Raw genomic sequence first — 26473 nt, forward strand, 5'->3', positions numbered from 1 at the left:
GCCGGCCCCGTGATTGGAGGTCAGGTGGGCGCTTCAGCCTCAGGCAGAAACAATACATATTTGATCCTCTTCAATCATGTTATGCGGCTATATGCACCGGTGTATCACTATATGTACAATACTACCAATCATCGCCCGTCACTTTAAACAGCCCACTCTTACGTTTCTCTGCTTCCCACTTGTCAAACCAAGCTTTCATCCGCTCCCGACTCTTCTGGTTACCAACATTGACTGTTGGAATGATCCGGCCTATCCGCAACGCACAGCAAAACATGGTCAATTCCCGGAACGAGCTATGCTCACTATAAGGGACACCGAAACAAGCACTTTCTCGCGTGCTCCCCCGCTGCGGTGTAAGATCACGCACCGAGAACGGAGTCTGCCAGTGTGCAGAGTGGAGCACGGTTGAAACGGGCGGGTTCTCCAGCGTCCTGCCAGCCGGCGGTCGGTATGTCCATCCGGTTGGTCGAAAGCCGACTACCCGAGTAAAATGCGGCTTCATTGAGTCCAGATAGTCACAGAGCGTCTCTGCCCGAATCTCGACGAGAGTCTGCATGTGTACCTGAGCTTTGAGGGGGTCATCTGTAAGTAACGAGGATAACTCCGGATCTTCCAAACAAGCGCATACACGTTGTTTGGCGGGCGTTGCGTAGATTTTGCTCTTTAGTGCGCGTGCTATGGCGAGGCATATCCGCTCTTTGCCGATACTGTAGGTGCCGATCACGACGAGTACTCGGTCTTTAGGCTTTGATTTTGTTTGGGAAGGGGACTTGACAGCAGTAGTAGCGGACGAGAGAAATTTGCTGATTGGATTATTTGATACGGGCTTGCTAGTTCCGGTCTGAAATGGCATGTGGCCAATGCTATCATATTGGCCCTGATCAATGCGCACACAAAGCTCAGCGCATGCGCTCACGACATCTGACTGCTTCGGGAACGCATACTTTGGACTTAGATAGGTGGTATCAAGATAGCAAGCATCAATTCTCTGCTGCCAATTCTTACCCGTCTTCAGATCAACAACATCTGGACGAAGGAGAGGATGGTTCACTTGTTGCGGAGATGCTCGGAAGTCACCACAATGCAAGACTCTGTGGATTCTTGTAGAGGGTCCAGAGCTCACAACCTTCTCAAAAACGAAAATGGCGCTTCCGGGACAATGGTTGGCCTCGATCATAGTTACCTGCACTCCCCCGGTTCCAGGAACTTCGGTCTTTTTTTCAAACTCGAGGTCAACTATCCACTTTGGATCGACCTTGAGTTGCTGACGGACCAGATTCCCCGTCGGTCTGCTGCAATATATCGGCCCATGGCGCCAGGATTTCGAAAGGCCCATGTAATGATCGCTATGAAAGTGGCTTAAAAAATATGCGTTACATGCTTCCACTGCGCCGTAGCGAAAAGCATCCACTGATATTGAGAATCCTGTAATGATCTTATAAAAAGGGCAAGTTCTTTGGTAAGCTTGTTTGCCTCGTGATGCAACATCACTTGCTGCTGCCTCCGCCCATGCTGTGTCTTCAGCATTACCTGTCATGATTTTGGAGAATGCGGAGGAAGGCCTCGAAGCTTTGGATTGAACGGGATCTCGTTGCGCAGGCCTGGCCACAGCAGCACGATCCGCTAAGTTTACTTTCTGCGCGGACGGGCCAACGTCTGTACTTGGTGTCTTCGGCAGGACCATGCTGGGTTTGCCATCGAGACAATCATTAACATGAGCCATGACGTTCTATTGAAATATTGCCTTAGTTTCTTCAACGCCCTATTCATGATGACCCAACTTACTGTTTCATCAACCCCTTCTAAGCTCCCCTGGCATACTGGACAGGTAGGCGTTTCATCTATGTTGAGAGTATCCGTAGATAGATCGTTTGCATCGGGATCAAAGGCGGCCTCGCACTCTCTAACCTCATCTCCATCTGAAGCACCTAAGAACTCTTCCCCTTCGACTTCGTCCCCTTCTATATCGTCAAAATCCGGGTATTCATCATCTTGCATATGGCTCGTGGCTTCTCTTACCAGCGGTGGTACGTCGGCGGCGAAAGTCCGTTTCCTTGCCGTTTGATCTCCGTCAGAGGGCATCGCGAGTTCCTCCGCATCCTTCTTCTCCAAAACCTGCTCTTGGTCGTCTCCGTCCCCGATATCTCTAAATGCCTCCAGGCCTTCATCCTCGCTGTCCGACTCATCAATAAAGGGACCGCTAGCTTTCCGCGCCTTCTTCGCCGTTTTCTCTGCCGAGGAAGAATCCGCCTCTGCCGAATCCATCTTCCGTCGTTTCATCGCAGAGCCATTTTGGTTATATTTGTCCCCCTCCTCTAAGGATTTCCCATTATCAAAGTCTTCCTCTCCCCAAATATCATCCGGCGTACGAGACCTCTCCTTTCCCCTCGGACTCCCATTATCCACAGGGTTCTTGGCTCTTTTGCTATCCCCCAAGAACAACCCTTCCTCGCCACCACCATTCGTCGAACTAGTTTCCCTTTTTAACAATCGAGGCCGCGGAGTCGTAACGCGGCTACCCGGTCTTTCTCCCTGCGCGGTAAACTGTGTAATGCGGGCCTGTCTCGAGGCCGATTGTGGAGGCCCGTCCGCTTTCTGGAAGAAGTTTAAGAGCGTGTTGTTTCGTTTCGCGGACTGCGGCTTCGCACCAGAGGACTTTGCGGGTTTTGACGGCGTTGAAACCCTTCGGTATGATCCTGCCATAATTGCGCGTAGGAGTTTAGGTTGAGAGAGAGTAAAGGAATAGAGGATTACGGTAAAGGTGCGGGGAGTGTTGGTTGATCAAGAGAAGAGATAGGTCCGGTTCAGTCGAGTTGCATTGTATCGGATTGTCGAAGAGTTATTACTCGTCTAGTATGCTGGGTTCTATAGCAAAGGTCTTTTTAAAAGCAAGCATATATTAAAAACGAGAGACGATAGCGCGGTTACTAGGAGGGAGTGTCTAACATCTTGGGGGGGGCGCGGCGGTCTCGATTTTCGCGACACGAAGTCACGTGCCGGAATCGGCCGACGAATTGGGAAATATCAAGAAAGACTTGCGAAAAGTTATACTAGTGGGATTCGCTATTTTGGCGCAAGCAATATGCGTAATGTGCCCAGGGTTCGTTATTATGCAAGGACACTTATATCCCGAGGACTATAACCTCGAGAGAGTGTGACTGTTCCTCGAGATCCTTCGGTGTTTCCAACCGGAAGGCCCTTCCTCAGTACAGGCCGGATCACCACCATAGTCCGTCTAAAACCTCGACCTCATTGTGTTTCCCTCAGACAACACAATAACGATATCACATCTCATCGTAAAAGCGCATTCATTAAAGTAAATAGGTCTTCGTATAAATATTTGTCGACTCAAACCCAAATCACCGAGCTTTACCCGCCTGGTTCGCGGCCTCTGCAAAATCAATCGGCGTTAGCTCAATGAAACCTGAAAAATAAAGGGGATAAGAGCTATAGCCGTACCTCTCCGTGTCGCATCCTCCAAAAGCCCAACATCAACCTCCGACCGCGGCAGCATCACATACCGCACCACGCTGCCACGGATGAACATGTTCTTTACCGACGATAGATGCGGGTATTTGTCCAAGTCTAAAACATCGATATCGTCGAGCTTGATGTTGAGGTATTGGTCGACTGATTTCAGAGTCCCGCGGATTCGGATGTCATTCTTGAGTTCTATCGTGACGACCTGGTTCGTGAGGGTCTTGAAGAAACTGGACGAGGTTATCGATTAGCGGAAGTACTATACATGGCGTAATTGAAGGCATATTGCATATTACATACCTGAAGAAAAGCATGATTCCGGTTGTGTAGGGCTATAGAGGGGTAGTCTATTGCGGATGGGAAGGCGGAGGAAGCTCTGGATGTCCAGAGAAAATGGGGTCACGTGATCAGCTTCTCTACTAACAGTAAACGCCCACGGCGACAGTTGGGCTGCGAGACGTTCTAAAATCATAAATATTTGTATCTTAAATCCTTATTGTAATCCAAGTCTAATCCTCTAGCGCATATGTCGTTGCTAGGTTTTGCAGGTTTTGCAGGTTTTGCGCAATGTATCAGTAGTGAATATATAAAGCATTACACTTCCTCGGGTATAGGTTTCATTCAATATGGAAAATACGATTCGACCACAGAACTACTAATTGGCATTTAGCCATTCTTTGGTAATGTTTATATGCCAACAGATTTGAATAGTATGGTTTCATTGTTCCTTGTACTTGTTATTGGTATCAAACTTCATATAATCGTCCCCTCCAATCCTCACTCGTCAAAACATGCTCACCAAAAACCCATCCAGAATCCACATTATTATATCAGATTAACGATAGTGATTGATCGCCTCCAGGACGATTGACAGAAAGGAATGAGCCACCAGGGCACAGTATTAAACAATTAAGGAGTGGCGAAAGCGCAAAAATGAAACACAGATTCCAACCGACCCAGAGCAGGTTCAACGCCTGTGGTTAGGCAAGGGCTTCATAGCCCAGCCGGACAAGCATGTCCAGCCGGAGCCATTCTTGCGGCCCTCATCAAATACACTTCCAATACCTTCGAGCAACTTTGTGTCATCGCGACCCATCTCAACTTGCAGTTTCAGAAGCCACTGTTCCCATACCCACCCGCCGAGTAATCCAGTGATTGGCGCGATATCAACTGTGCTTCCCAATGGCCCTTGGACGGCTTCCGTGTCCTCGATCACGCTCTTAACCCTTGGGTCAGGAGTCTCTCTTGGGGCTTGAGGCTTCCGTGGTTCGGTACCCATGGGAAGATACATCCAGCCTCGCTTGATGTTTACGAAGTCTTGCTTCCGTAGACGGCCAGTGAAGTTCTTGGTGGGCATCGGGTCATACCCTCGAATCTTGAGGTTGAAGGCGAACTCAATGGATGTCGCAGAGGCATAAGGACCCGCGCGGGAGACCTCAGCGTCCATGACGAGGTATTCCAAGTAGCCTCCAGGCTTGAGGCAGCGATAGCACTCCTTAAGACAAAGATCATACTCGTCTAAGCTTTCTCCCGCCGGGGGTTCGGTTTTAAGGAAAGCGGGCAGGGAGCGAGCCGAGATCACGTCGAACTTGTTGTCAGAGAACGGAAGCTTCCATAGCTGAGACACTTGGATATAGCGATGGTTTACAGGACCCTTGATGGCCTTGTTGACTTGCTGGTACCCAGTATACACTGTATAAATCTTGACATCAGGATACTCGTGTGCAAGTTGCCAAGCCCACTCCGCCGTAGCATGGCCACCTAGATCAAGAACCCTAACCTGACGGCGCTTGGGATTCTTTCGAGCGGCTGTGCCGGCAGTACTCCGCGAAAGACGCTTTTGAGCAGGGCTGGCAACAAGCCTGCCAGCATTCAAAAACCTTAAGGCCTCCATGGCCCACATCGGTTGGCTTAATTGCAAAAGAACTAATTGTTCCTTCTCAATCATGGAGAATTGGGCTTTCTCTTGCAGGACTGAACCCAGGACAGATTTGCGGGGAGACTGCGAGAACGGCCCGCTGTACGATGGTCGCTCAGGAAGAATCAGTTCGTAGCTTCCACGAAGGCACTTGCTGTGCACACCGGACAGACCCTGGCGGGTAGATTGCATAGCATCAAACCGAGTCGCGCGGTGCACGAAGGTATCTCGACGTTGAGACTGTTCCAACAAAAACTTAAAACCGCGCCAGTAGATCGAATCCTTGCTGGCATGGATAGCAGGAAGAGAGCTGGGAGGTTCCGGTAACGGCTGGGAGTTCAAGTGTACAGAACTCTTCCGCCTAAGCTGGGGCGAAGAAGCCTTTTGACTACTCTGCTCGTCAACATCGGAAACCCGGTCGTCTTCTTCCTCAATACTGTTCACTGGGTTCGTTTCGCTGAGAGCTGAAAGATACGAGGCCTGGGCCGCCAGCCAAACGCTGGTTCTATCCAAGCTTGACATTGCCTTCTTTTGCAGTTCCGCGGCATAATTCTCATCCTGTTCATCTGGATCATACGTGGTAGCGGGTCTCGAAATCTCATGAACCCCTTCGCTGATAGGGCTTACTGAGCCCTCGGTTGGTGGATGCGCAGGGCTCTCTGGGATTCTGACCGCAGTTGGTGGCGCGTATACTGCAGTCAATTGCTCATCGTTCGACCTATCCGGAAGATTGACAACTTGCTCGACGATCTCTCCTTGGCCCCGCGAAAATGGAATATTGTAGAACGTCTCGGCTGTGGCCGATGTGGGTGCTTGGCTGAGCTTTGGTAGAGACCAGGTGTGACGAGCTCGAGGACCCAGCGAGTCAAAGAACCCTCCAGGTGATGGGATGTCAAGACCAGTAAAGCTGTACTCTGACAGCTGTGAAACTGGAGTATCATCATCAAGTGAGCGTCTCCGAGGGGCTAGTGGGATCTCCGACATCTCCTCGTTATCAGAAGTCTCGGACCATGGTTCTGGCGTTCCCTCCAGAGGAATAAACTGTAGTGTCGCGAGAGCGCCCTCGGGAAGAGCAACCCCTCGATCGGAAGGTGTATCCTCCCGCGGAGGTTCAGCTTCTGCAAAGTAACCTGCAGTGGGTGTGGTTTGACCGGTTATCTGTGGGAAGTCTCCAATAAATCGCCGCCAATCGTCGTCAACACTTTCGATTGGTACCTCAATGCGCGGTACCTCTTCACGAGCCTCTGAGTTGTCAAGATCTGAGTGATGCACGTCTGCCTCGAGATCTGGAAGAAGGTGAATCCCACGCGAGTTCCAGTCGGTGTCTGGGAGAGACTGTAAGGACGGAGTGGATGGAGTGCTAAGGTTAGATACTTGGTCTGACGACACACTACCATCTAGCGACGGCGTTGCGTGCATTGCCGGCACTGAGCGTGAAAGCAGCGAGAGGGCGGCTGGCGAAACGGGAATCTTTTGCGGGGGGGTCGGTGGAACTGGCGAGCTCTTCGGAGCACCGTTGAGTGATGGCCATAGATTCGATGAAGGAATATCAATAGATGGATACCGTCTTCGGGAGCCTTGAGATCCCACCGAATCCCTCGCTGTCGTTGGTGTTGTCATGCTCGTAGGCCGAGTGCTAGAATACGACGCGCACTCATCACTGAAATCCGAGTCGTCGTCCGTGGCATCATAGAGATCATCAAATTTGTTCATTTGCTCTTGCCAATCTTCATCTGAGCAACATGAGACCGAACTTGCAGAGAGCGGTGACAGGAACCGTTGGCGTGGAGCCGCCTGTGACGACAGACCAGCGGTCCTCAGTTTCAATTGCGGTGCCGGACTCCTTTGGCGATTATCGGTTGGGCTATGTCCAGGCTTGTCTGAAAATTGCGTCTCGCGCGAATCCTCGATTATTGTATTAAGCCTCGTTCCTCGGACCTGCCGGGAGGGAGGGCATCTAGCGGTAGGACGATTCGGCGCAGCCATCATCGTGCCTCGCAGTATGCTAGATCAATTATTGTACGTGATCGGTGAACCGGGTCAACTCAGCAGACGGTACTTCTAGGGGTATCTCAATGCGTTCGACCCGATCAACGGGACTTCACGGAAAATGTTAAGAAATGGAATATAAAGAAAGGTGGCCTAGCTACCAGAGCTGAAAGCACGATCGAACAAACCGAGAAAGACACGCAAGCAAAGGACAACTCCACAAGAGAAGAAACAAGAAGACTTGCCGCCAGAGGTAGCGCAAGGCTATGATAAATAGATCTCCAGCGCGGGGACGAGTGGAGATCAAGAAAACGCTTTCGCACCCGCCATCCTCGGTGCAGAACCTAATGCAACACTGCGCACACTTGGCCCAGGAATCTCTGTCCAAATGTCTTAGCGCAACAACTATTGGCTGTCTACAGGGAGGCGCTTCGAACAGGAGGGCCTCGCTGGGCGCTGACAGGCAAGCGTTGAGAGCCAAAGAAGCACCTAAAAAGGCCGTCACACCAATCACGATGAGCGAATCCTGATTGTGACTGCAACGAACCGCCGACCCAAATTGTTTCCCCAGTCACCTACGATAGACATCGCTGATTGGCGTGATGGACGAACTGCAAGCGCCGGGCAGGCTATCTTTAGAAACCATCCATGTCTGCTCCTGTGCGCTGTCGGAGGGAGAGTCTCGCAACAATGCTACTTGCACCACTGTCGAACGGTGATCAGCAGCCAAACTTCTTGCTTGAGCTCAGCATGATGGCACGGTGCCACTTGGGCGCGAGTTGTTGAGTGTTGCTAATTATGGCCGATTTCTACCAGTAAAAATCGCTAATTAGGCACCTTTTCTGCAACGATGCTCCAGTCAGAACAGCGGGAAAGACCGAAAAGGATATTCCGTCCGTGGTCAAACAGTGTCGGTCACCCGACCATCGTTTTGGAGATCCCAATATAATCGGCATTGAAAAAGGAAGAGCTGGGCTGACGCTAATCGCCCGACCATCACCAAATCGGTGGAATCTGGTTCCCGTGACTTGAAAGTCAGGCATCCAGGCCCTGTTGCCCCACCCAGAACCCACGTGCAAGGCTTGGCCCTAGCCCTTATCCAGCTATGCTGACTTCCTAATTGGGCTCTCCGGGAGTGACGTCGAGGCAAAAAGTCGGTGATATCAACTGCTGGTAATTCTTATTTGCTCTGCCCGTCATGAGCTCCTCCTCCGGACAAACAATTAACAATCACAACCCCCCCATGAAACAATCCCTTACTTAATACCGGACCACAGCTCGCCGCTCATTTTTTGTTGCTTTTGTCTTCTTCCATTTGTACATATACCTTTACATAGACTATTTCATTAACTTCAACAACTTCTTATCACCCCTCCTACCCACCCACTTCCACTACCAAACATGTCTCCTCCAGCAATTATAGCCCCCTCCATCCTTAGCGCAGACTTCGCGACATTGGGAAGCGAATGCTCGGCCAAGATTGAACAAGGAGCAGACTGGCTCCATGTCGACATCATGGACGGCCACTTCGTCCCAAACATCACTTTTGGGGCCCCCGTTGTGACAAAGATCCGCCCACATGTCCACCGTCCAGCTCAACCCCACGGAAAAGGGACGTTCGATTGCCACATGATGATTATGGAGGTCAGTGCCCTGAAGCAAAGTTTCCTTTGCTCTCCGAGATGATCCGTGCATCCCAGTCAGCGCAGTCGGCGCAACCCAGGTCAAAACAATGCTAACTATTTTGGCTCCGTAATAGCCCCATAAATGGGTCAAGGACTTCAAGAAGGCCGGCTGCGATCTATACTGCTTCCACTACGAAGCCGCCGTCGCCTCAGTTGCGGCTGAGGACCCTGCCGACTACAAGACGACCCGCAAAACAAGCCCTAAGGAGCTCATTCGGTATATCCATGACGAGGGCATGCAAGCTGGCATTGCAATCAAGCCGGATACACCCGTCGACGTGCTATGGGATATTCTCGCGACGGAAGATGACAAGGAACGGCCAGACGTGAGTGGCTACCAGCCCGCCCCGATCCGATATACTCCCGTTCCACTTCTTTGATGTGAACAATGGCGCTAACTAACATTTGCTTTTTCTGATTAGATGGTTCTCGTCATGACCGTGCACCCCGGTTTTGGCGGACAGAAGTTCATGGCTTCGGAGCTCCCCAAAGTGCGCGCGCTGCGTGAGCGATACCCGAACTTGAACATCGAGGTTGATGGAGGGCTAGGCGTCGGCACGGTCGACCAGGCGGCTGAAGCCGGTGCCAACGTCATTGTCGCTGGGTCGGCTGTCTTCGGCGCCCAGGACCCCGGCGATGTCATCCAGAAGCTGCGCGAAGCGGTTGATAAATACAGAAAGGAATGACTGGAACGCCTGAGCGGAGTTGGTATAATTAGAGCTTTTAAAAAGGAACGATTATGACGGAACGAGATCTTTTAATTTCGAATTGCAAATTTTCCTGATGTGACAATTATTCAATTGTTATTATTATTATCTTTTGGGGGGGCTTACAGAGTTAGGGCAGTGAGAACTAGCGCCCCCGATTAATCGAAAGAAGCAATCCATTGATTGTACACTGATCAACATGAAGAGCCGAAAGAATAAGCTCAAAAATGCATTCACCGTGGTATCCGTACATATGTAAAACAAACATGCAATGCCGGGTCATTCAAACATCCATTAATCATTAAAGTCGGCCGAAAAAACTATCAAAGCGCTAGGACCGCCATAACAACGAGCGTTTGCAGAAAAACGCCCGAAGTCTTGCGCTGGCTGTCGCCTCAGCCCTCCAACGCATCTTCAACCGTGGCGTCTGGAACTGGACGTGTCGCCCTCTGCTCGCGCAGCGACTCGAGGACTCCGTGCTGGTCCCCGGAGATGGATTTGCGCAAATCCTTGGCCAAGTTCTCTGCCTCCTCCTTTGACTCGGCGGCGATGTTTGAGTTACGATGATGGTTGATCAGCCCTAAAGCTTCAGCGTTATCAGCACGAAAGTTGGCAGAGGACACCGCAGCAACCTCGGGCACCAAAGGCGGCCGTTTTGATCCAGGCTCTGCGATTTCAGGAGCGACCGACTTGCGACGTACAGTATGCTCGCCATCTCCTTCCTTTGGTTCTGCGTCAGTTTCAGGTTTCGAGGACTGGGGTTCTGCAGCAGCGGCTGCTGGTGCGGTAGATTTAGTAGTAGAGGAAGTCTCCTTGGCCTTGGCAGCGGCTTCCTCGCCCGCCTGACGCAACGCCACAGTGATGGAATCATCTTTCTGAGTTTCCTTCTCGGGCGGGTCTTGGATTTTTATTGTGCTCGTCTTGGGGGCAGACGAATCGGCCTTGGGAGCGGGTACAGAAGCAGTTGTGCTGGTTGATTCCGCCGCCGGCGGCAGGGGGTTGCTAGTAGCAGCCATGCTGTCGAAGTCGTCTTGCACACTGTTGATTTGCATCCTTAATTCGCCAAATTCGTTCCATTCTTCAATTTGCTCGAGGTCCTACAGTCGTCGTGGTGTCAGCTGTATTATGTTCTTCAACGCGGGTGAGACTCAAGACCCCATTGCCTCCCCCGCTCTGTATCAGGAGGCAGCGACAGGTCAAGAACATACGCCAACAACAGTTCCGTATTTAACCAACCCAGGCAATTTCTTGCCCTTTGACCGGCGACCCCAAAGTTTCCTGGCAGCATCGTCGGTGGCAACATCAATTGCGCGGAATGGGATCTTGTTCGCCTTTAGAATTGTCTCCAAGCGCGAGGTGGCGGTGATGATATGGGAGGACCCCGCAGTGAGCGAGGTGTAGAGGTAGAGCGTGGAATCTGACATTGTTACTTGGCTAGTTTTCGGATTCCACAGAATATATAGTGGTGCTAGTAGAGAGCGAATAGAAGGGGCGATGCAGGAGGGAAATAATAGCAGAGAAGATGAAACAAACGGTTTCTTTAGGATTGTTGTGCCTGTTCAGTGTTCTCCTATGCCCTTTTCTCCGCCCGCTTCTTAGTTCCCGTACCGGTGCGCCCATGACGTGGCTGCCAGGTCACGTGGCGATAACCCTCTATTTTTCCCTCACTGCAGACTGCAGGATAACAAGGCTCCCACCGATGTCATCCCCGTCAATCACTGCACTGCATCATACCTGTCATTGTCCAAGCGCCCCATCCTTTCGCTGCCACGGCTCCTCTAACCCGACAAAATGAATAGCGACAATCACAACATCCTGACCCATCAGCGCTCCAACTGAGGACACCCAAACTTCAACTACCGGAGTCAACCTTAACGCCCCTGTCATCAGAGTGCCTTCATGATTCGCGGACCAGTCTCTACTGAATGCGCGATTTCTAGATCGGAGACCAAGTCCCTCCAGTCTGTCCTTCATCCAAGATGATGCAAAGTTAAGCCAAACTCTGAGTGGATGGTTTCCGCCGGTATGAACCCAATGAGGTCACTGTCGCCACATCTGTACTCCAGCGTATGCCTGATCGCCTTAATTACACACGAACGGTTCCGGAAAGCTTTCCCATTGCTGGGTGGTGTCCCGCGACTGGATGATAGCTCCGGGTCTACTGTAGATCCGTACAACGTATACCCAAAGTGGCTGTCTGCAGCTGCTACCTTGCGTCCGGGAAGGGTGGCTGATATATATATTGCGTTAGTATGGCGGTTATGATGTCTGGCGCAGTGGTGAAGTATGCCTTGCGTGCAAGGGCTAGCTCCTCGCCCGGAATTGGCATTTCGTGTTAAAAATCTCGGCAAGAGACAACTAGAAGCAGCAAAACGTCATGGGGTAACGTATACACCGTGTGTGATGCGACTATCTACGTGGCCCCAGATTACCTACTCCATTCCATTCCAAACCATCTTGGCGATTTCTTGAATGTCATGTTCTAATATCCTAAAATCCTTCTCCGTGTCCGTCGCGGGATTACGTAGGAACATCTCGTGGAACCCAATGACCAAGGGCGCCCCAGTCACTGTCGCTGGGCGGTTGTGAGTTTTGGTGAGAGTGATGGTTTGCTCCCGCAACGCGGAGCGGCCACGATTCCGGAGAGCAGGGCCAGTACTCAGGGGTGCCGGGTTTGGAATCCATTTCTCAATCAATATTCTCCCCCTTGCTCTCTCAATAGAGATGATGATAACAACTTTAACCTGCCCGTCCGACTCGCTTACCCATAGATTCGCTATCTGCCGCAGATGAATGGTACTCTCTGAGTAGCCGCTCTCGATAACCACACTCGGCCAACGTCGGTCTCGTCCCGCAGGAATGGTTATTGGCCTGAACGCGGAGTCGGGTTCCTTTGATATATTACCAGAGGTGACTCTGGTACTTCCGAGTGACTTTAGATCGCCGAGAATGCCCATGTCCTTGGCTTGTATCACTATTTGGTCGGAAAGGGTTCTGTGTGCTACCTCATGAGGCTCGCTAGTGAGTTTGATGATGAGCTGCCGAAGTCCTCTGTCATAGAGAACCCTCGCACATTTCGTGCCAAGGATCTGGGTCGGTCGGTCATTGGACTCCTCGACAATCTGGGGGGGCACATTCGTGAAGTTGATTACGGACGGGGGACCGGGAGAGTTCATCTGCAGTTCGACAAATTTACGAATTCCGGCCGCACTCGATCCGACTGCTGTCGGCGTACCGACAGGAAGCGCGAAGCTGAGATACATGGTGGAGTTTTTCGGGGAGGTGCTAGAGACCTCTGAGTCGTGGTTTGTAAAATTAGTGGCCAGGAAACAGCGTGTTAGGTAGTGATAGGCTGATAAGCTGATGTGAACCATGGTTACTTGGTTAGCAGCTATCCGGTTTTCAAGAGTTTAAATACATACCTTTGATGATTGATTAATTCACTTTTTAGTAACGGAAGTGTTGTTGATAAAATGTACTGTGAGATTTGACATGAAGTAGAAATCAAAACATTCTCTAAATTAAAGCCCAGTCCACTGAAATCCCTTTTCAAGCTCAAATTCCATGACCTGGAAAATATGCTCAGCTGAGAGCCCAACAGAAAGAATATATCTCGCCGCATCTACCTGCCAGCACTTCTCCTGCACATTATAGTGGCTTACCGCATACTTGTCGAGTGATATAACGACCTCTTTCTCCTCGCCCGGTTCGAGAACTAGTTTCTGGAACTCCTTCAGTTCTTTCAGCGGCCTGTCACGGCCAATATTAGTGCTAGGCTGAGGGATACTGATATAATACTGGAGTACAGTTGCGCCGCTTCTGGTGCCGTGATTCTTAACTGAACAGGTGAATCTTATCAGTCCTTCGGGGTTAGAACCCAGACCGACGCTGTCTGGGTCTATGAGATGTAAGTTGGAGATTCTAAAGTCCGTCTCATATCCGAGACCGAAACCAAACGCGAACAACGGGGTAGGTGTATCTTGTTGATCGTAGTATCGATACCCCACATCGAGCCCCTCGGCATACCGAACAATGTTATCCTGGTCGCACGGGAAATTGCCGAAGGTGGGATTATCTTCGTCTCGTGCTGGCCAGGAAAAGGGGAGTCGGCCGCTGGGATTGACGGCCCCGGATAGAACGAGGGCCAGAGAATGGCCGGCTTCCTGACCGGGGAACCAGGCTTGGACGAGAGCCGGAACTTTGGAAACGAAGGGCGTGAGGTCGATTGGACTGCCGCTGAAGTTGGCAACGATTGTGTTTGGATTTGCGGATGTTACGGCAAGTATTTGATCATATTGAGACTGAGAGAGCGCAAACGAGGTGCGGTCGAAGCCTTCGGATTCGATCTCGGTGGTTGTTCCAATACAGACGATGGCGTGTGAGGCTTGTGAAGCGGCATTCCTGGCGGTTTCCATGCGATTTGGAAGATCGACGAATTCGTGGAAACGGAGGGCTGAGCCTTGGAACATGCGGCTTTTAAGGCGGGGCCCATTGAGGATATCGGGATCGGTGTTCCACGATTCAAGGGTGAGCGTGTAAAAATGTCCTGCTTGCATAGGATATGTGAAGCGGCGTTCGAGCTGAGATTTGAAAAAGTAGAATGACTCGGGTTTGAGGTCTGTTTCCTGGGATCTTGTAAAGACCTTCTCGCCGTTAATGTAGCAGATGGCTGGACCAGTTGAAATGACTGAGAGGATATGCTCGCCGCTTGTGGAGGGACGGATGTCGAAAGTGATTCTGGTGCAGTACTCGGCGCTGAGATAGGATGGCCATTTCTCCTTGATCATGTATTCCGGCGAGGCTTTTGTTTCTTCATGAACTAGGTTCTGTCCGATGACATTGCCATTGAACCATTCCAGGGTAACCGGCTCCGCGGTTTGTGATTTTGTGCTTGATACGTAAAGTATTTTCTCATCTGCATGAGGCAGGGCACCAAAGACTGGGGCCCCTGGAGCTTCTATAACATTGAATCCTGCTTCCTTTAGTCCTTGGGCCGGGCTGATGGCACGTAGTGAATCCACACGGGCACTGCCACCTCCTCCCAAAGCAGCATTTAGAGCATGATGCCCAATGACAGCAACTGTTGCGTTCTTCGGTAGCGGGAGGACGTCATTATCATTCTTTAACAGAACCATCCCCTCAGCACCTGCAATAGCGATGAATCGATCTCGCTCGGGGTTTTGCAGAGCCAGCTCTGGTGGCTCTTCTGGGTTCTCGAAGCGACCAAGACGTTTTGCAAGCTCTAACACGCGGGTCGCAGAAGCGTCGATGGTATCCTCGGATACTTGTCCGTCCTCTTTAGCTTTCAATAACTTATTACCACGCCATTTTGTAGGTCCTGGCATTTCAAGATCGACTCCTGCATTTATGCAGTCTGCTGTGGAATAAACGCCCATCCAGTCTGAGACCACTACGCCGTCAAAGCCCCATTCCCGCCGTGCGATGCCATTGACTAGCCTATTGTCATCGGAAACGTACGTGGCATTCACTCGATTGTAACTGCAGACGTTCAGTTAAAAGTCAGAGAATATAACAAAAATCCAGGAATTAGGCTGGGCTATTCACCTTGTCATAAGACACCAGGGCTTCGACCTTTTCATCAGTAGTTGAAAAGGGAGCAGGTAGACCTCTCGGAGAGTCTGCTCATCAATCTGTGCGGATAGTACTGTTCGATTGTTCTCGGTCTCATTGGCGACGAAGTGTTTTGGTGTGGCCGCAACGCCCATCGACTGACAGCCTAGAAGGGGCAGTTTAGTTTCCCCAGGGTGGTAGAGCCAGGATTAGCACAGCCGCTCACCATTAATAAAGGCTGCAGACAACACCCCAAGTACAACAGGATCTTCGGAATATGTCTCGTAATTCCGCCCACCTAATAGATTTCAGCAAAATTCCCCCTCTGACAGGCTGTAGACGAACCTCGAGGAGAGCGGATCACATTCAACGTGGGAGCAAGCAACACATCAGCCGCCTTCGACTGGGCTTCCTTTGCTATTTCTTGTCCTATACGGAAGAGAAGATCACGATCGAATGACGCTCCCAGACTCGATCCGCATGGGAAACAAGCTGCTTTGATTCCGCTCACGTAACTTTCGCCTCGAGCACCGTTGGGGCCATCGGTGGTCTATCGAACAAAAGAGTCAGAATTGCGACATATTTCGTGAGGCTGTCTAGGCAAGTGTTATCTGACCTTGATATGGGGGACGAAAACATCATCTCGTTTAATGACTGGAGTGCGCCACCAGTCAACTGCTGCGAGGAGAGAGACTTTCTCCTCCAAAGTCAGTTTGCTGAGAAGAGTCTGGACGTTGTGAGATTCCATGGTCAGTAATGAATTGAAACGTTCTGTTTGGGGCAGGGAAAAAAGACAGACCTACATGTTATATCTAGCACCAGCTGTGTCGTATCCATCACTGGCCCGGCGCATCTGCGAAAGCAGCATAGAATATTACCCGAAGACCATGAGGTGTTGGAGTCACGAAACATGAAAGCGACACCGCGGACTGCACAAGTTGCTATTGGCTCATTCTGCGGAAGCTCCGAGAACGCGGCCCGGTCTTCGGTCACCCGCAGTCACCATTGGACTGTCCTTGGGAGAACGTCAATCTAGTCGATCACCTCATGGAGAGGGGGGGTTGTGTTTCTCCACAAACTAGTCTACCCTCGAAGATACGCGGGGAGAATCACGCCAGAATGGGTTTCGGTGCCATGGACAGCGGAGAAGTGTCAAATCCCCCGGTTGGGGCGAGTTGTATAAAGCGCCCTTGACATCCGTGGTGCTTGGTTGATAACTTGCCATTTTTCTCTACGCCTTTTCCTTCATTACTGGGGTTGACACTGGCACAATGGTTGACAATCAAGGCGAAACCGAGAAAGTGAAAGACGGCCCCTTTAATATGGTTAAAAATGTCTCGTCCAAGCAAGACGTGGAGGTCCTCGACATCGACGCCCGCCTGCAGGAGCTGGCCCAGGCGGCTCCTCCTTTCTATAAGAACCGGAACCTCATCAGTCTCTATCTGCTCATGGTTCCAGGCTGTCTAGTACCTGCCGTTACCTTGGGGTTTGACGGTGCCATGATAAATGGTCTACAGGCTGTCGAAACATGGATAAGTTGTATGCATCAACCGTATCCAGCCGTAAAACTACGGAAGGAGAAAGACATGACATTGACAACTACAGACTTCAACAATCCATCGGGTTCATTGCTAGGTTTGATGACCTCGATTATTGGCGTCGGCGCAATCTGTGCAACCCCATTCATCAGTATGTTGGGCGATAGGTTCGGTCGACGCTGGGGCATCTGGTTTGGCTCGGCCGTCATGGCTGTTGGCGGAATTATTCAGGGCGCGTCCGTACACAGTGAGTTAACTCCCCATCCAAGAGAGCTCGAACAGTATTGTCCATCCTGACGCTGCAGATGTTCAGTCGGCATGTTCCTTCTCTCACGTTTCCTCCTTGGATTCGGGTTAGTCTTCGCCAACGCCTTCGCCCCCATTCTAATTGGAGAGCTAGCCCATCCAAGAGATCGTCAGGTTGTGACCTCTCTATACCAGACATCATGGTATCTCGGAGCCGTTGCGGCTGCCTGGGTCACTTTCGGAACATTCAACATGCCCAACGAGTGGGCATGGAGAATCCCATCTCTCCTCCAGGCATTACCGGCCCTAATCACAATGGTTGGAATGTTCTTCCTTCCAGAATCGCCCCGTTGGTTGATTGCCAACGACCGTGCGGCAGAGGCAAAGGCGATCCTAGTAAAGCACCACGCGGACGGCCGCGAGGGCGACGAGATGGTTGAATTGGAATTCGCAGAAATGAAACGAGTCATTGAAGCTGATATGGCTCTGAAGACATCATGGAAGACACTCATTGCCACCCCGGGCAACCGGCGCCGCCTACTGCTCATGATCATGTTGGGCTGCTTCTCCCAGTGGTCAGGCAACGGGCTTGTCTCGTAAGTGAACTCCTCTATCTTTTCTCTGTTTTGGTTTGGACAACTAACAGCCCGCTATAGGTACTACCTCGTCCGCGTCCTCGAAACAGTCGGTATCGCCAGCCGCAAGAACCAAAGCGTCATCAACGGCTCCCTAATGATCTGGAACTGGATAACCGCAATAGCCTCCGCCTTTCTAACCGCCAAACTCCGACGCCGAACCCAGTTCCTTGTCTCAACGGGCGGCATGCTCGCTATTTTCGCTAGCCAAACGCTCTGCGCAGGCCTCTTCAACAAACACAACAACCAAGGTGCCGGAAATGCCGTCATCGCAATGCTCTTCTTCTTCTACACCTTCTTCAATCTCGCCTACAATGCGCTTTTGTACTCATACCCAGTTGAGGTCCTGCCGTATCCAATCCGTGCAAAAGGGTTCTCGGTCCTGATGTTCTGCGGGAAGGCATCGAGTTTTGTCAACGCACTGGTTAACCCAATTGGCCTGGAGGCGATTGGGTGGCAGTATTACTTTGTTTATGTAGGTTGGCTTTGTGTCGAGTTGTTTTGTGTTTGGATGTTTTTCGTCGAGACAAAAGGGCCCAGTTTGGAGGCTATTGCGGAGAGGTTTGACCGACCCAGGCGTGGGAAATAGGGTTCACCGTCCAGATAACAGCCGAAAGGGAAGGTGCGATCCAGGACAAGAAATACCCATACGGCAAGTACGGGGTGGCCGGGGCCAGGTAGCTCCTTCCAATTATGAGCATAAATCTCAAAGACACCCTTTTTGAAATGAAAGGAAAGTAGGTGACAGTTAACGGGACCCAAATCCAGACGGAGGACCACCTCTTCGTGCAATATAAATAGGTGATAATATTGGCGGGAGTTGATTCCTCCTATGTTGCTCGCGGGATTCGGCGGTCGCGAGGCTCTCTAACCCGCTCGAGCTGCCTGTGAATTGGTTAGAATGTGAGGCCAGTAGGTACAAAGGTGGGATTGGAATAGGATGGAATATCACGGCAGGGCATAGAAATAGGGCCTTACAAGCAGTCTCATAGTCCAGTCGTTCAAAGCTAGTCGCTAGAGACATCACTTGGAACCGTAGCATGGACTGCCACTGCTGCTTGTCGTAAGGGAAGTCTTCCTGGGTGCATATGCGGAGGAACCATTCAGCTTGATCGAACTGGGGTATAGTAAATATATGGTTATGCGGATATTTCTCATACTGACTTACCACCAAGTTATAAAGTCGACAGTAGGCCTTAACCCGGACAAGGCAGTCACGGAGGACGAGAATCTGAGTTTGGAGGATAACCATAATTCTAGGATCAGCTGTAGTCAGGAGACGATGTGCAAGGACGACCTGAGCTGTTTTGACGATTTGACCGAAGCAGGGATTGTGAATGTCGATTTCGGCGACAGTCCAAAGTTGGTGAACTATGTTGGCAATGGTTGAAGCATGCTCATAGATAGGCAGTATACTTTTATAGGCGTCTGGTGAAAGGAATAATGCACCTGATGCCCAGTCCATGGAGTGGAAAAGAATAATTTGCCAAATATGCGTATAAAGTAAATGCATGTATGCAAATGGGCGAATAGAGAACTTTTGGTGGTCTTCAAGGTTCCCTTGGTTGAACACGAAGGATTCATGGAGATTCGCTTGCCATTCAAATAACTTGTTCTCGAGGGTATTTCGTCTTTCGATATTGGACGTTCCGAAAAGTTGGCATGCTTCGTAATAGAGCTCAGAGAGTGTGAGGATCTCCTGCGCAATACATGGAGTTGGCTGGAGACGGGGAGGTGCAACGGTTGTATTCTTTATTATATCAAATTCTTCCTCACTGTATAATCGGGGCATAGGACGGAGTGGCAAAGAATACTGCCCCATGTTCAAATACTGGGGGAAAGTGTTCTCCATCAGGATAATGGTAGCTATCAAGCGTCGACAAAGTTCTGCCTGCACAGGATCCATGTCGGTGGCAGGCTGGTCGAGTTTTAATATGCCAATAAAAGTACGCGCAAAACCTAGGAATCTGTTAACCAACGTCTTATTAATTTCTCCAGAAAGCATACTTAGGTAGATCCAAGCCTTTCGGGCTCCTCCAAATGTTAGATCGTAGCTAGCAAGGAGCACGTAAGCTTGGATTGTCGTCAAGGATGGGCGATCAAAATCCTCTTTCAACAGTTGTCGGGCTTGATGATATAAGGGTTCACCCCAGTGCGGACGCATATGAACACTTTGAAAAGGCGCATGGGAATATCTGCAAATTAGTTATCCTCGTACATTATCAAGAACTATATATATTACCACCCACCGAATACCCAAAGCCATGATGGCGAACAGGAGCACTTTTGGAATATCTCCAAGTACATAACGGCGTAGAAATATAGTCTGGTCAAACATAAAATGGATATCATTGAAATTTTGAAAATAGAGCAGTAGTAATGTTCGTGTTAGTTCTGCTTCTCGTAGCAGTTCAGAGGGCGTGCCAGTGCCAATATCAAGACCTGAATTGCTGCTTGATAGCTGAAGTCCCCAATGAGCGTTCGTGTCGCGGTCTGAAGAAGCAGAGCTTCGAGGAGCGTCATCCCTACTGCTTCTCTGGAAGCTGGAAACAGTCATGGGTTGGTCATACGAGCAGATCAGGTTGCGAGCCTGGCATCGTTTACACTTACTACCGGTCTCTGAAGGGACGCACCTCACCTTCCGGCTTCTTTGCCTTAGTTTAGCAACGGTACTTATGCAGAAGAACTCTACTCACCGGCATCCGGTGCAGGCATTTCGAGGCATCCTGAGACACACACAGCACTGATGTGTCGACTTAACAACTTCATACAGACCTATCCATAGGCACACGCCTTGTGTCAAAAGTCCATGTTGGGACGCTTGTTGACGTAGCGTCTAGAAATCTGGTGACTTATCCATCATGTTGCGCTGACAGCACACCAAGTCTTTGATAGACCCGTCAGGAGTCGAATGGGACGGCAAATTGGCGCTGCCGGTGTTTCGCCGTCGCTTTACGATTAGTCAGGGTCCCATCCAATCACATGAGCTGATCGACACCAAAATCCGCTAGCACCAAGATTGTTTAGTTTCGATTAAAAAGTCTAAAGACTGGAGGCTCATAACGGTGTCGTCCCTGAAGTTGCCTGAGGTGACGTCTCCCGAACGTTTTCCAGCCATCTCCCGGAGATGGAACGAAGATTTAATTTGGGATCCCATGTGGGCCGCTGGGAGAGTTGCAGTCTGGTAGAATTCGGTGTTTCAAGCAAGCACAACGGGTCTCACGTGACTGTATCCACGTGAGGCCAATCTCCGATCCTTTCCTGGCGGTCCACACCACCTAATCTACAGTGAACACGGTTCGAACTTCGAAGGCTCCATTATTGATGAACTTGAGGGACTCGAGCACGGGTGCATATCCCTAAAAGGGAGGGAAATTGCTCCGTAATGGGAAGGTTGGTGGTAGAACGTGCGTGTTACTACGACGTACTCTGTCCGTAAACTACGCGGCCTTCGGGACCTGAATTGAGAGTGACTGAACCTTGGAAATCTTCCGTCTGGTACCCGCAGTGTTCCAACGGGCGGAGATCTTTGAGGTGACCTCTTCGGACTTCCTCCTTATGCACGGTGTTCCAGAAAAGAGAGTGCTGCGTGCAAATTTGCCTGAAATGTCCGTTTGTCGCGAGCAAGCTGCATTCAGGCGACAACCGAACAATCATCGATGAGATGGGCGTCGGCTGGCTCGTCCTCTGCAGCACGATAACCGACTGAACCGCGAAGTCAACCCCAGGAAGTATAGCTTATCGTCAAATCGTAATGGAGGGTGTTGGGCAAACAGGCACTTTGTTACTCTCAGCGCGATGGGTAAAAGAGGACCCGAACGGGTGTAGCCCAGAACAACGTGGCAGCCGGCGAGTCGAGGGGGGAGATTTGCATCAAACCCGAGTGGCCTGGAAGCTGGCAGAGACGGTCAGTTGAGCACCACTCACACGGGCTGCTCTTGGGCTGGCATACATCGCTAGTCCTCCTTGGATTTCTCTCGAAGCACGGCCAAATCCCGCAGTTGACGCCCCATGGCTGAGCAGCAGCCCACCCCAAAGAACAGCAGCATACGTTGTCGAATGAAACGACACGAGCAGCAGCGCGATCAAACAAGTGAGTCTGAGAGTCTTCAGATGACTGAGCCGGGCAGCGCAACAGCTGCAGCGGGTGGTCGGGGTGTTTTTTCGCGCGATCCGTTTGGGCGCCTCACTTTGAGGGCGAAGAGAGTCGGACCCGTTGCAACCCGCTATAGTTGACTAGTCAGCGGTCACTGGTCCCTTTCCCTTCTGGTCGCCCGTCGCTCCTTTCTGAGCATTTGGTCCTGTCCAAGATTGTCCACCTTTGCCCCAGGCTGTTTATGGCGCCTCAGCTAGCGCTCCGATCATCGCGAAAAGTCTCATCTGTCCATCGCCAAATAGGATCTCAATTATTTCGTTTTTGCCTGTTCCAGCAAGCGGCCTGCCCATCCTTTCGGGCTCCTGGGTCCAGACCTCCTTCACGTCATCCAATCCCGCCAGCTTTGCGATTCCATGAACTGCTCGTCTGCTCGTAGCCTCGTAGGCTCGTACCTCTGCGCTCATCACACCCGGGTTTTCAGGCTCAAACTGTACCTTTTTTGTCCTGGTTCATTGCGTTTGCATCCTGACGCCGGTGACTGTCTGGACTAACCTGGATTTGGCCGTAGTGTTTTCTGCGCCCATGATATCTATCTCGCGTTCCCTCTTGCTCCCTCGATCATCCCCATCTTCATTCCAATCGTCTCCAGTCCTGTTCTAATATTATTTCCTCCCTCTGTTACATCTTTGCGTTCCATCTCTCAGCCTCTTATTGAAATCTTCCGTCCTCCTCGCTCCCTGTTCACTGCCTCTTTCGTATCACCTTTTCCCTCTTTCCTCATATTCGCACCTCTATCTTATCGGGGTTTTATCTCCATCGTGTCTATCTGCCTCTCTCACAGTCTGTCTCCCACCCTCGTCTCGCGCTGTTGAAACCTACAACTCCCACCTCAGTTAGAGACCGCCATAACAAATATATACTGATTCAAACTCTCAGACCCCATTTCCAACCCCAATAGTCTCTCGCACTGACAGCAGTTCTTCCACCCAAAGAGACGACAACCAAGGAGAACATCCCAGCATGCCTGTCAACATGGTCGACGACGACCTCTTTACGCGGGCCATATCTGGGTATCGGGACGCTTTTTTGGATCAACACTCCCATCTTCCGGAATCAGAGCGCCTACAACTATGGAGTCAACGCTTGAGTCAGTTCTTGCCGCCAACGGCTGTTCCACCCACGACACCCGCATACCGACCAGTAGCGGGTTCCAACATCCTTGGCCAAGACACCTCATCTGAGAAATCTGGGAAACGGACACGACGGGATACTCCTCGGACACTACCTGGTTCTGGACCTCCCCCGACAAAACGGCGAGTCACCGTACGTGATCTACTCTGGCCTTCTCCTCCCGTCCCGCGTTTCCTGCACGTCTCGTCCCCACCCGTCATTGTTCCTACTGCGCTATCTCCCTCATTTCTTCACTCTTTACTCTCGCGCCAACAGTCCCTGGATTGACACTTGGCAGACTCCGGATCTCCCAGAGCACGTTGAGCTGAAACGTGATCTCTCCCATGCGTCCTCCCCGGCGGCACCGGAAACGACTTGGCAACTGTCGAGAACAACATCGCAGGCGGACCACTTGCCTCCCTCTTCCGGTTCTGGATCCGCACCCCGACCATCAGCTATGGTTCGTTCGCAGAGTCAACAGGTCCCCGTGTCGTACCAACATTCGACAACGTCCACGGGCCATTACCGATATTTACCTGGACACCAACGGCGGCTCCAGAATGTTAACGAGTACTCGCCATCCGAATACACCAAGCAATATTTAGGCGAGTTCGAGGACCAGACAAGCGCGTCTCCAAACGCTTTGGCGTTTCCAACGAATCCCGTGCAAGTTGGATCACAACACCAGAGCTCTTTGCCCACCCAGGTCCCCCAAGGGCATATGGGCGGCGAGAACTCCCTGACTGCGGCACCCGTCCAGTCTACTCTGGGAGCTGTCGAGATGAGCCGGAGCACTACAACAGAGTCTTTGTGCGGGAATATGGGAATGATGCGTTTCGACTCTTCAGGTCCAAGTATTGAGCCAGATTATTCCTTCCTCCCATCGTCCTTCCCCTCCTCCAACCCACCTCTCAATATACCCTTCTCCAACAGTATCACTCCAACACCACATATGGACAACCAGAGCCAATTCGGCCTAGTAGATCCATCCATATCCCTGCCCTATTCTTGCTCTGCCCCTGGTCCAACTTCAATGCCCATTATTCCCCCTTCTACCCCCACGGAAATGAAACTCTCTATGTCTGGAGAAGGCGATGCTACATCAAGTAGCCAGCCATCCAGGGCCGCGAGGAGAACACAAGAACAAATTGTTCACAGCGCAAGGCCTATCGCTCCAAAAACAGAGTCTCAGAGTGTCTCCCCGCCTAAAGTGGCAGAGCCCAAGATGATTCGGATCTCATCATCCGACGGCACCTCAAAAGAGGTTGCAGCTATTCCCAAAGCTTCCGTCCAGCGACCTCCTCGGCAAAAAACGTATTGTACTTTGTGCAATGACCAGCCCGATGGTTTCCATGGAGAGCATGAGCTCCGTCGCCACATCGAGCGCGTTCATGCCATGGTTCGTAAAGTGTGGGTGTGTATCGACATTTCCCCTGACAAGAAGTTCCTTGCAAACTGCAAGGCTTGTCGGAATGGAAAGAGATACGGCGCCAACTACAATGCTGCCGCCCACCTCCGTCGCACCCACTTCAACCCATGCCAACGCGGTCGCGGAGGACGCGGTAAAGACAGTGAAAAGCGTGGCGGGAAAGGAGGTGGTACTCACCCTTCCATGGACGTGTTGAAACACTGGATGGTTCAGCGAGAAGAAGTTGTCTTTGAGAATGCTCAGAATATCACCATTGACCAAGACCAAAAAGCTGATGGCTTGGTAACCCCACCGACGGACTCGCTAGACAGTTCTTCCTTCGAATCGGTTGTCACCGCCGAAGATTTATCCCTTGCAGGGATAGAATCAGCCGGTATGAACGGTTATGATACCTTTGCCAGCTTCGCTACGAGTTCATATCCGTCGTTCGAGAATACCTGCTATCTCGAGTCTCAGCATATGGCTCCCGAGATCAGTTCGTATGTGTGATTTACTTATAGTCTTTTCAACATTTTGATGATCTGGGGAGCTGCTATTCTTGTATACATTTTACATACATTCTGAACTTTTTGCTTGCACATTTGGGCTATTTTGATTTCTTTTCTTTTCTCTTTACTTTTTTCTTCCTTATTTTGTTCCCTCTATATTGGGACTCGTTTTACCATCTCCTTTCTCATTTTTATTCTCTTTCTCTTTTGATCCTTTTTCTGTCTTTTGACCCGCAACTTTTTTTTCGACTTTTTCTTTTCTTATTTTCACCTCATTGAGGGCCTACAGGTCGGTTTTTACGACTTCGTAATCCTCGAGGAGGGATACGACATAATGTGTGATGATGAGCAGCGGACCAGTCTACGAGACTACTATCCTGAATACAGTGATTCGGCAGACATGCCTGAGAACAACCACGTCGCCTTGGTCGCCCCAAGAGTGGGAAGCAAGATGAGCTAGTTTCCCAAAGCTTCACCTTTAGGGTCTTTGGCGGTAACTTCCATTATCCACTACTTCTCTGCTACCTTCAGGCTCGTCCTGTATTATCTTTGTTACTAAGTGCGCAGGAACTTCCAGCGACGATAGAAGAAGACGTGAGGAGCGAGCCATCGGAGTCGGTGATTTTGCTGCTATGGCAAATGGGAAAAGAAATCGCATCCCTATGATGAGCATCAGTCTCGCACTGAACCGGGCACTCTTAGCGCCAACCGGTTTCATGGTGCCTAGCACAACCGGCTCCTGTTGGCTCGTCACTCATCGCTTCGACTCTCTAAGCCACGCAAGCAGTCGGGCAACGGTGCTTTGAGCGGCCAATCTGGGGCCGTAAACCACTTATATAATTAACGTGCATGGCTGGTGGCAGTGCACAGCCCCGAGTGAGCTGGACGCATCTACTAGTAGGGCTGGCTGGGCTGGACTGGTGTGGCTGAGCCTCGGACTGTACCAATGATGTCACCGTATTGATTGTAATTATTGCATTTATTTCAAGCACCGTAATTCAATCTCTATGATAAGGTTTTTCTGGGGTATAGTAGAGTTGAATAAAGATTGGAGGCGGGCACCCTGGGTTGCGACTACAGCAAACTGCGAAGCACTTCTGATGAGGTATTTGACACAGTGGGACAGTCCCTGGAGCGTTAATAATGACACCAGTTCTATAACCAGTCAACCTCAACTCAAAACCGACAGTGGCTTTGTCGAGCAAGAAGCAAGCGCAGCTAACTATGTTTGAATAATTAGTAATCTGCATAAATACCACGTGATAGGCTGCACGAGGCCCCTGCGTATTGGTATTACTAGTCCAGTGATCAGCTCGTGGGCGGTAGAACGGCTTTCAGGAGGAAACTTCAAGGAACCCTGGATTGCCTCCGAGTGAATCGAAGGCGACAGCGAACCAAAAGAGGATATCGAAGGCTTGTTATTAATATCTCCTGATCGCGCCCGTTTTTTTGGCCATCGCCTTCACCTCTCCTTATTTCTCTTCAGTCTTCAGCACCCCTCCGATCGTTTTACCCTGCGTT

The 26473-nt window shown here is 50.8% G+C and overlaps 11 protein-coding genes across 11 annotated transcripts; 3 read left to right on the top strand and 8 right to left on the bottom strand.

The window, feature by feature from the left end:
• Positions 1-121: 121 nt before the first annotated feature.
• On the bottom strand, positions 122-2703 carry APUU_80358A (DNA cross-link repair protein PSO2; the record flags this gene model as incomplete). Its single annotated transcript, XM_041696629.1, has 2 exons — positions 122-1729; positions 1786-2703. The coding sequence occupies 2 exons, from the start codon at positions 2701-2703 to the stop codon at positions 122-124; spliced, it is 2526 nt and encodes an 841-aa protein (XP_041562241.1).
• Positions 2704-3359: 656 nt separating this feature from the next.
• LSM2 (Sm-like protein LSM2) lies at positions 3360-3794 on the bottom strand (the record flags this gene model as incomplete). Its single annotated transcript, XM_041696630.1, has 3 exons — positions 3360-3391; positions 3460-3710; positions 3781-3794. 3 exons carry the CDS (start codon positions 3792-3794, stop codon positions 3360-3362), a joined length of 297 nt encoding a protein of 98 aa, XP_041562242.1.
• A 653-nt stretch (positions 3795-4447) lies between these two features.
• On the bottom strand, positions 4448-7387 carry APUU_80360A (uncharacterized protein; the record flags this gene model as incomplete). Its single annotated transcript, XM_041696631.1, has 1 exon — positions 4448-7387. One exon carries the CDS (start codon positions 7385-7387, stop codon positions 4448-4450), a length of 2940 nt encoding a protein of 979 aa, XP_041562243.1.
• Positions 7388-8788: 1401 nt separating this feature from the next.
• Positions 8789-9758, top strand: RPE1 (ribulose-phosphate 3-epimerase RPE1; the record flags this gene model as incomplete). The annotated part of the gene is made up of 3 exons (XM_041696632.1): positions 8789-9031; positions 9147-9398; positions 9495-9758. The coding sequence occupies 3 exons, from the start codon at positions 8789-8791 to the stop codon at positions 9756-9758; spliced, it is 759 nt and encodes a 252-aa protein (XP_041562244.1).
• Positions 9759-10174: 416 nt separating this feature from the next.
• On the bottom strand, positions 10175-11203 carry APUU_80362A (uncharacterized protein; the record flags this gene model as incomplete). The annotated part of the gene is made up of 2 exons (XM_041696633.1): positions 10175-10876; positions 10988-11203. 2 exons carry the CDS (start codon positions 11201-11203, stop codon positions 10175-10177), a joined length of 918 nt encoding a protein of 305 aa, XP_041562245.1.
• A 1008-nt stretch (positions 11204-12211) lies between these two features.
• On the bottom strand, positions 12212-13042 carry APUU_80363A (uncharacterized protein; the record flags this gene model as incomplete). The annotated part of the gene is made up of 1 exon (XM_041696635.1): positions 12212-13042. The coding sequence occupies one exon, from the start codon at positions 13040-13042 to the stop codon at positions 12212-12214; it is 831 nt and encodes a 276-aa protein (XP_041562246.1).
• A 258-nt stretch (positions 13043-13300) lies between these two features.
• APUU_80364A (beta-glucosidase H) lies at positions 13301-15505 on the bottom strand (the record flags this gene model as incomplete). Its single annotated transcript, XM_041696636.1, has 2 exons — positions 13301-15278; positions 15345-15505. 2 exons carry the CDS (start codon positions 15503-15505, stop codon positions 13301-13303), a joined length of 2139 nt encoding a protein of 712 aa, XP_041562247.1.
• Positions 15506-15648: 143 nt separating this feature from the next.
• On the bottom strand, positions 15649-16098 carry APUU_80365A (uncharacterized protein; the record flags this gene model as incomplete). The annotated part of the gene is made up of 2 exons (XM_041696637.1): positions 15649-15900; positions 15967-16098. 2 exons carry the CDS (start codon positions 16096-16098, stop codon positions 15649-15651), a joined length of 384 nt encoding a protein of 127 aa, XP_041562248.1.
• Positions 16099-16621: 523 nt separating this feature from the next.
• Positions 16622-18450, top strand: APUU_80366S (uncharacterized protein; the record flags this gene model as incomplete). Its single annotated transcript, XM_041696638.1, has 4 exons — positions 16622-17135; positions 17202-17730; positions 17791-18244; positions 18346-18450. The coding sequence occupies 4 exons, from the start codon at positions 16622-16624 to the stop codon at positions 18448-18450; spliced, it is 1602 nt and encodes a 533-aa protein (XP_041562249.1).
• A 67-nt stretch (positions 18451-18517) lies between these two features.
• APUU_80367A (Zn(II)2Cys6 transcription factor) lies at positions 18518-20494 on the bottom strand (the record flags this gene model as incomplete). Its single annotated transcript, XM_041696639.1, has 5 exons — positions 18518-18654; positions 18748-19728; positions 19777-19964; positions 20019-20417; positions 20466-20494. 5 exons carry the CDS (start codon positions 20492-20494, stop codon positions 18518-18520), a joined length of 1734 nt encoding a protein of 577 aa, XP_041562250.1.
• A 2391-nt stretch (positions 20495-22885) lies between these two features.
• Positions 22886-24953, top strand: APUU_80368S (uncharacterized protein; the record flags this gene model as incomplete). Its single annotated transcript, XM_041696640.1, has 2 exons — positions 22886-23188; positions 23334-24953. 2 exons carry the CDS (start codon positions 22886-22888, stop codon positions 24951-24953), a joined length of 1923 nt encoding a protein of 640 aa, XP_041562251.1.
• Positions 24954-26473: the final 1520 nt, after the last annotated feature.

The sequence above is a fragment of the Aspergillus puulaauensis genome, chromosome 8 (genome assembly GCF_016861865.1).
Source record: "Aspergillus puulaauensis MK2 DNA, chromosome 8, nearly complete sequence".
NCBI lineage: Eukaryota > Fungi > Ascomycota > Eurotiomycetes > Eurotiales > Aspergillaceae > Aspergillus > Aspergillus puulaauensis.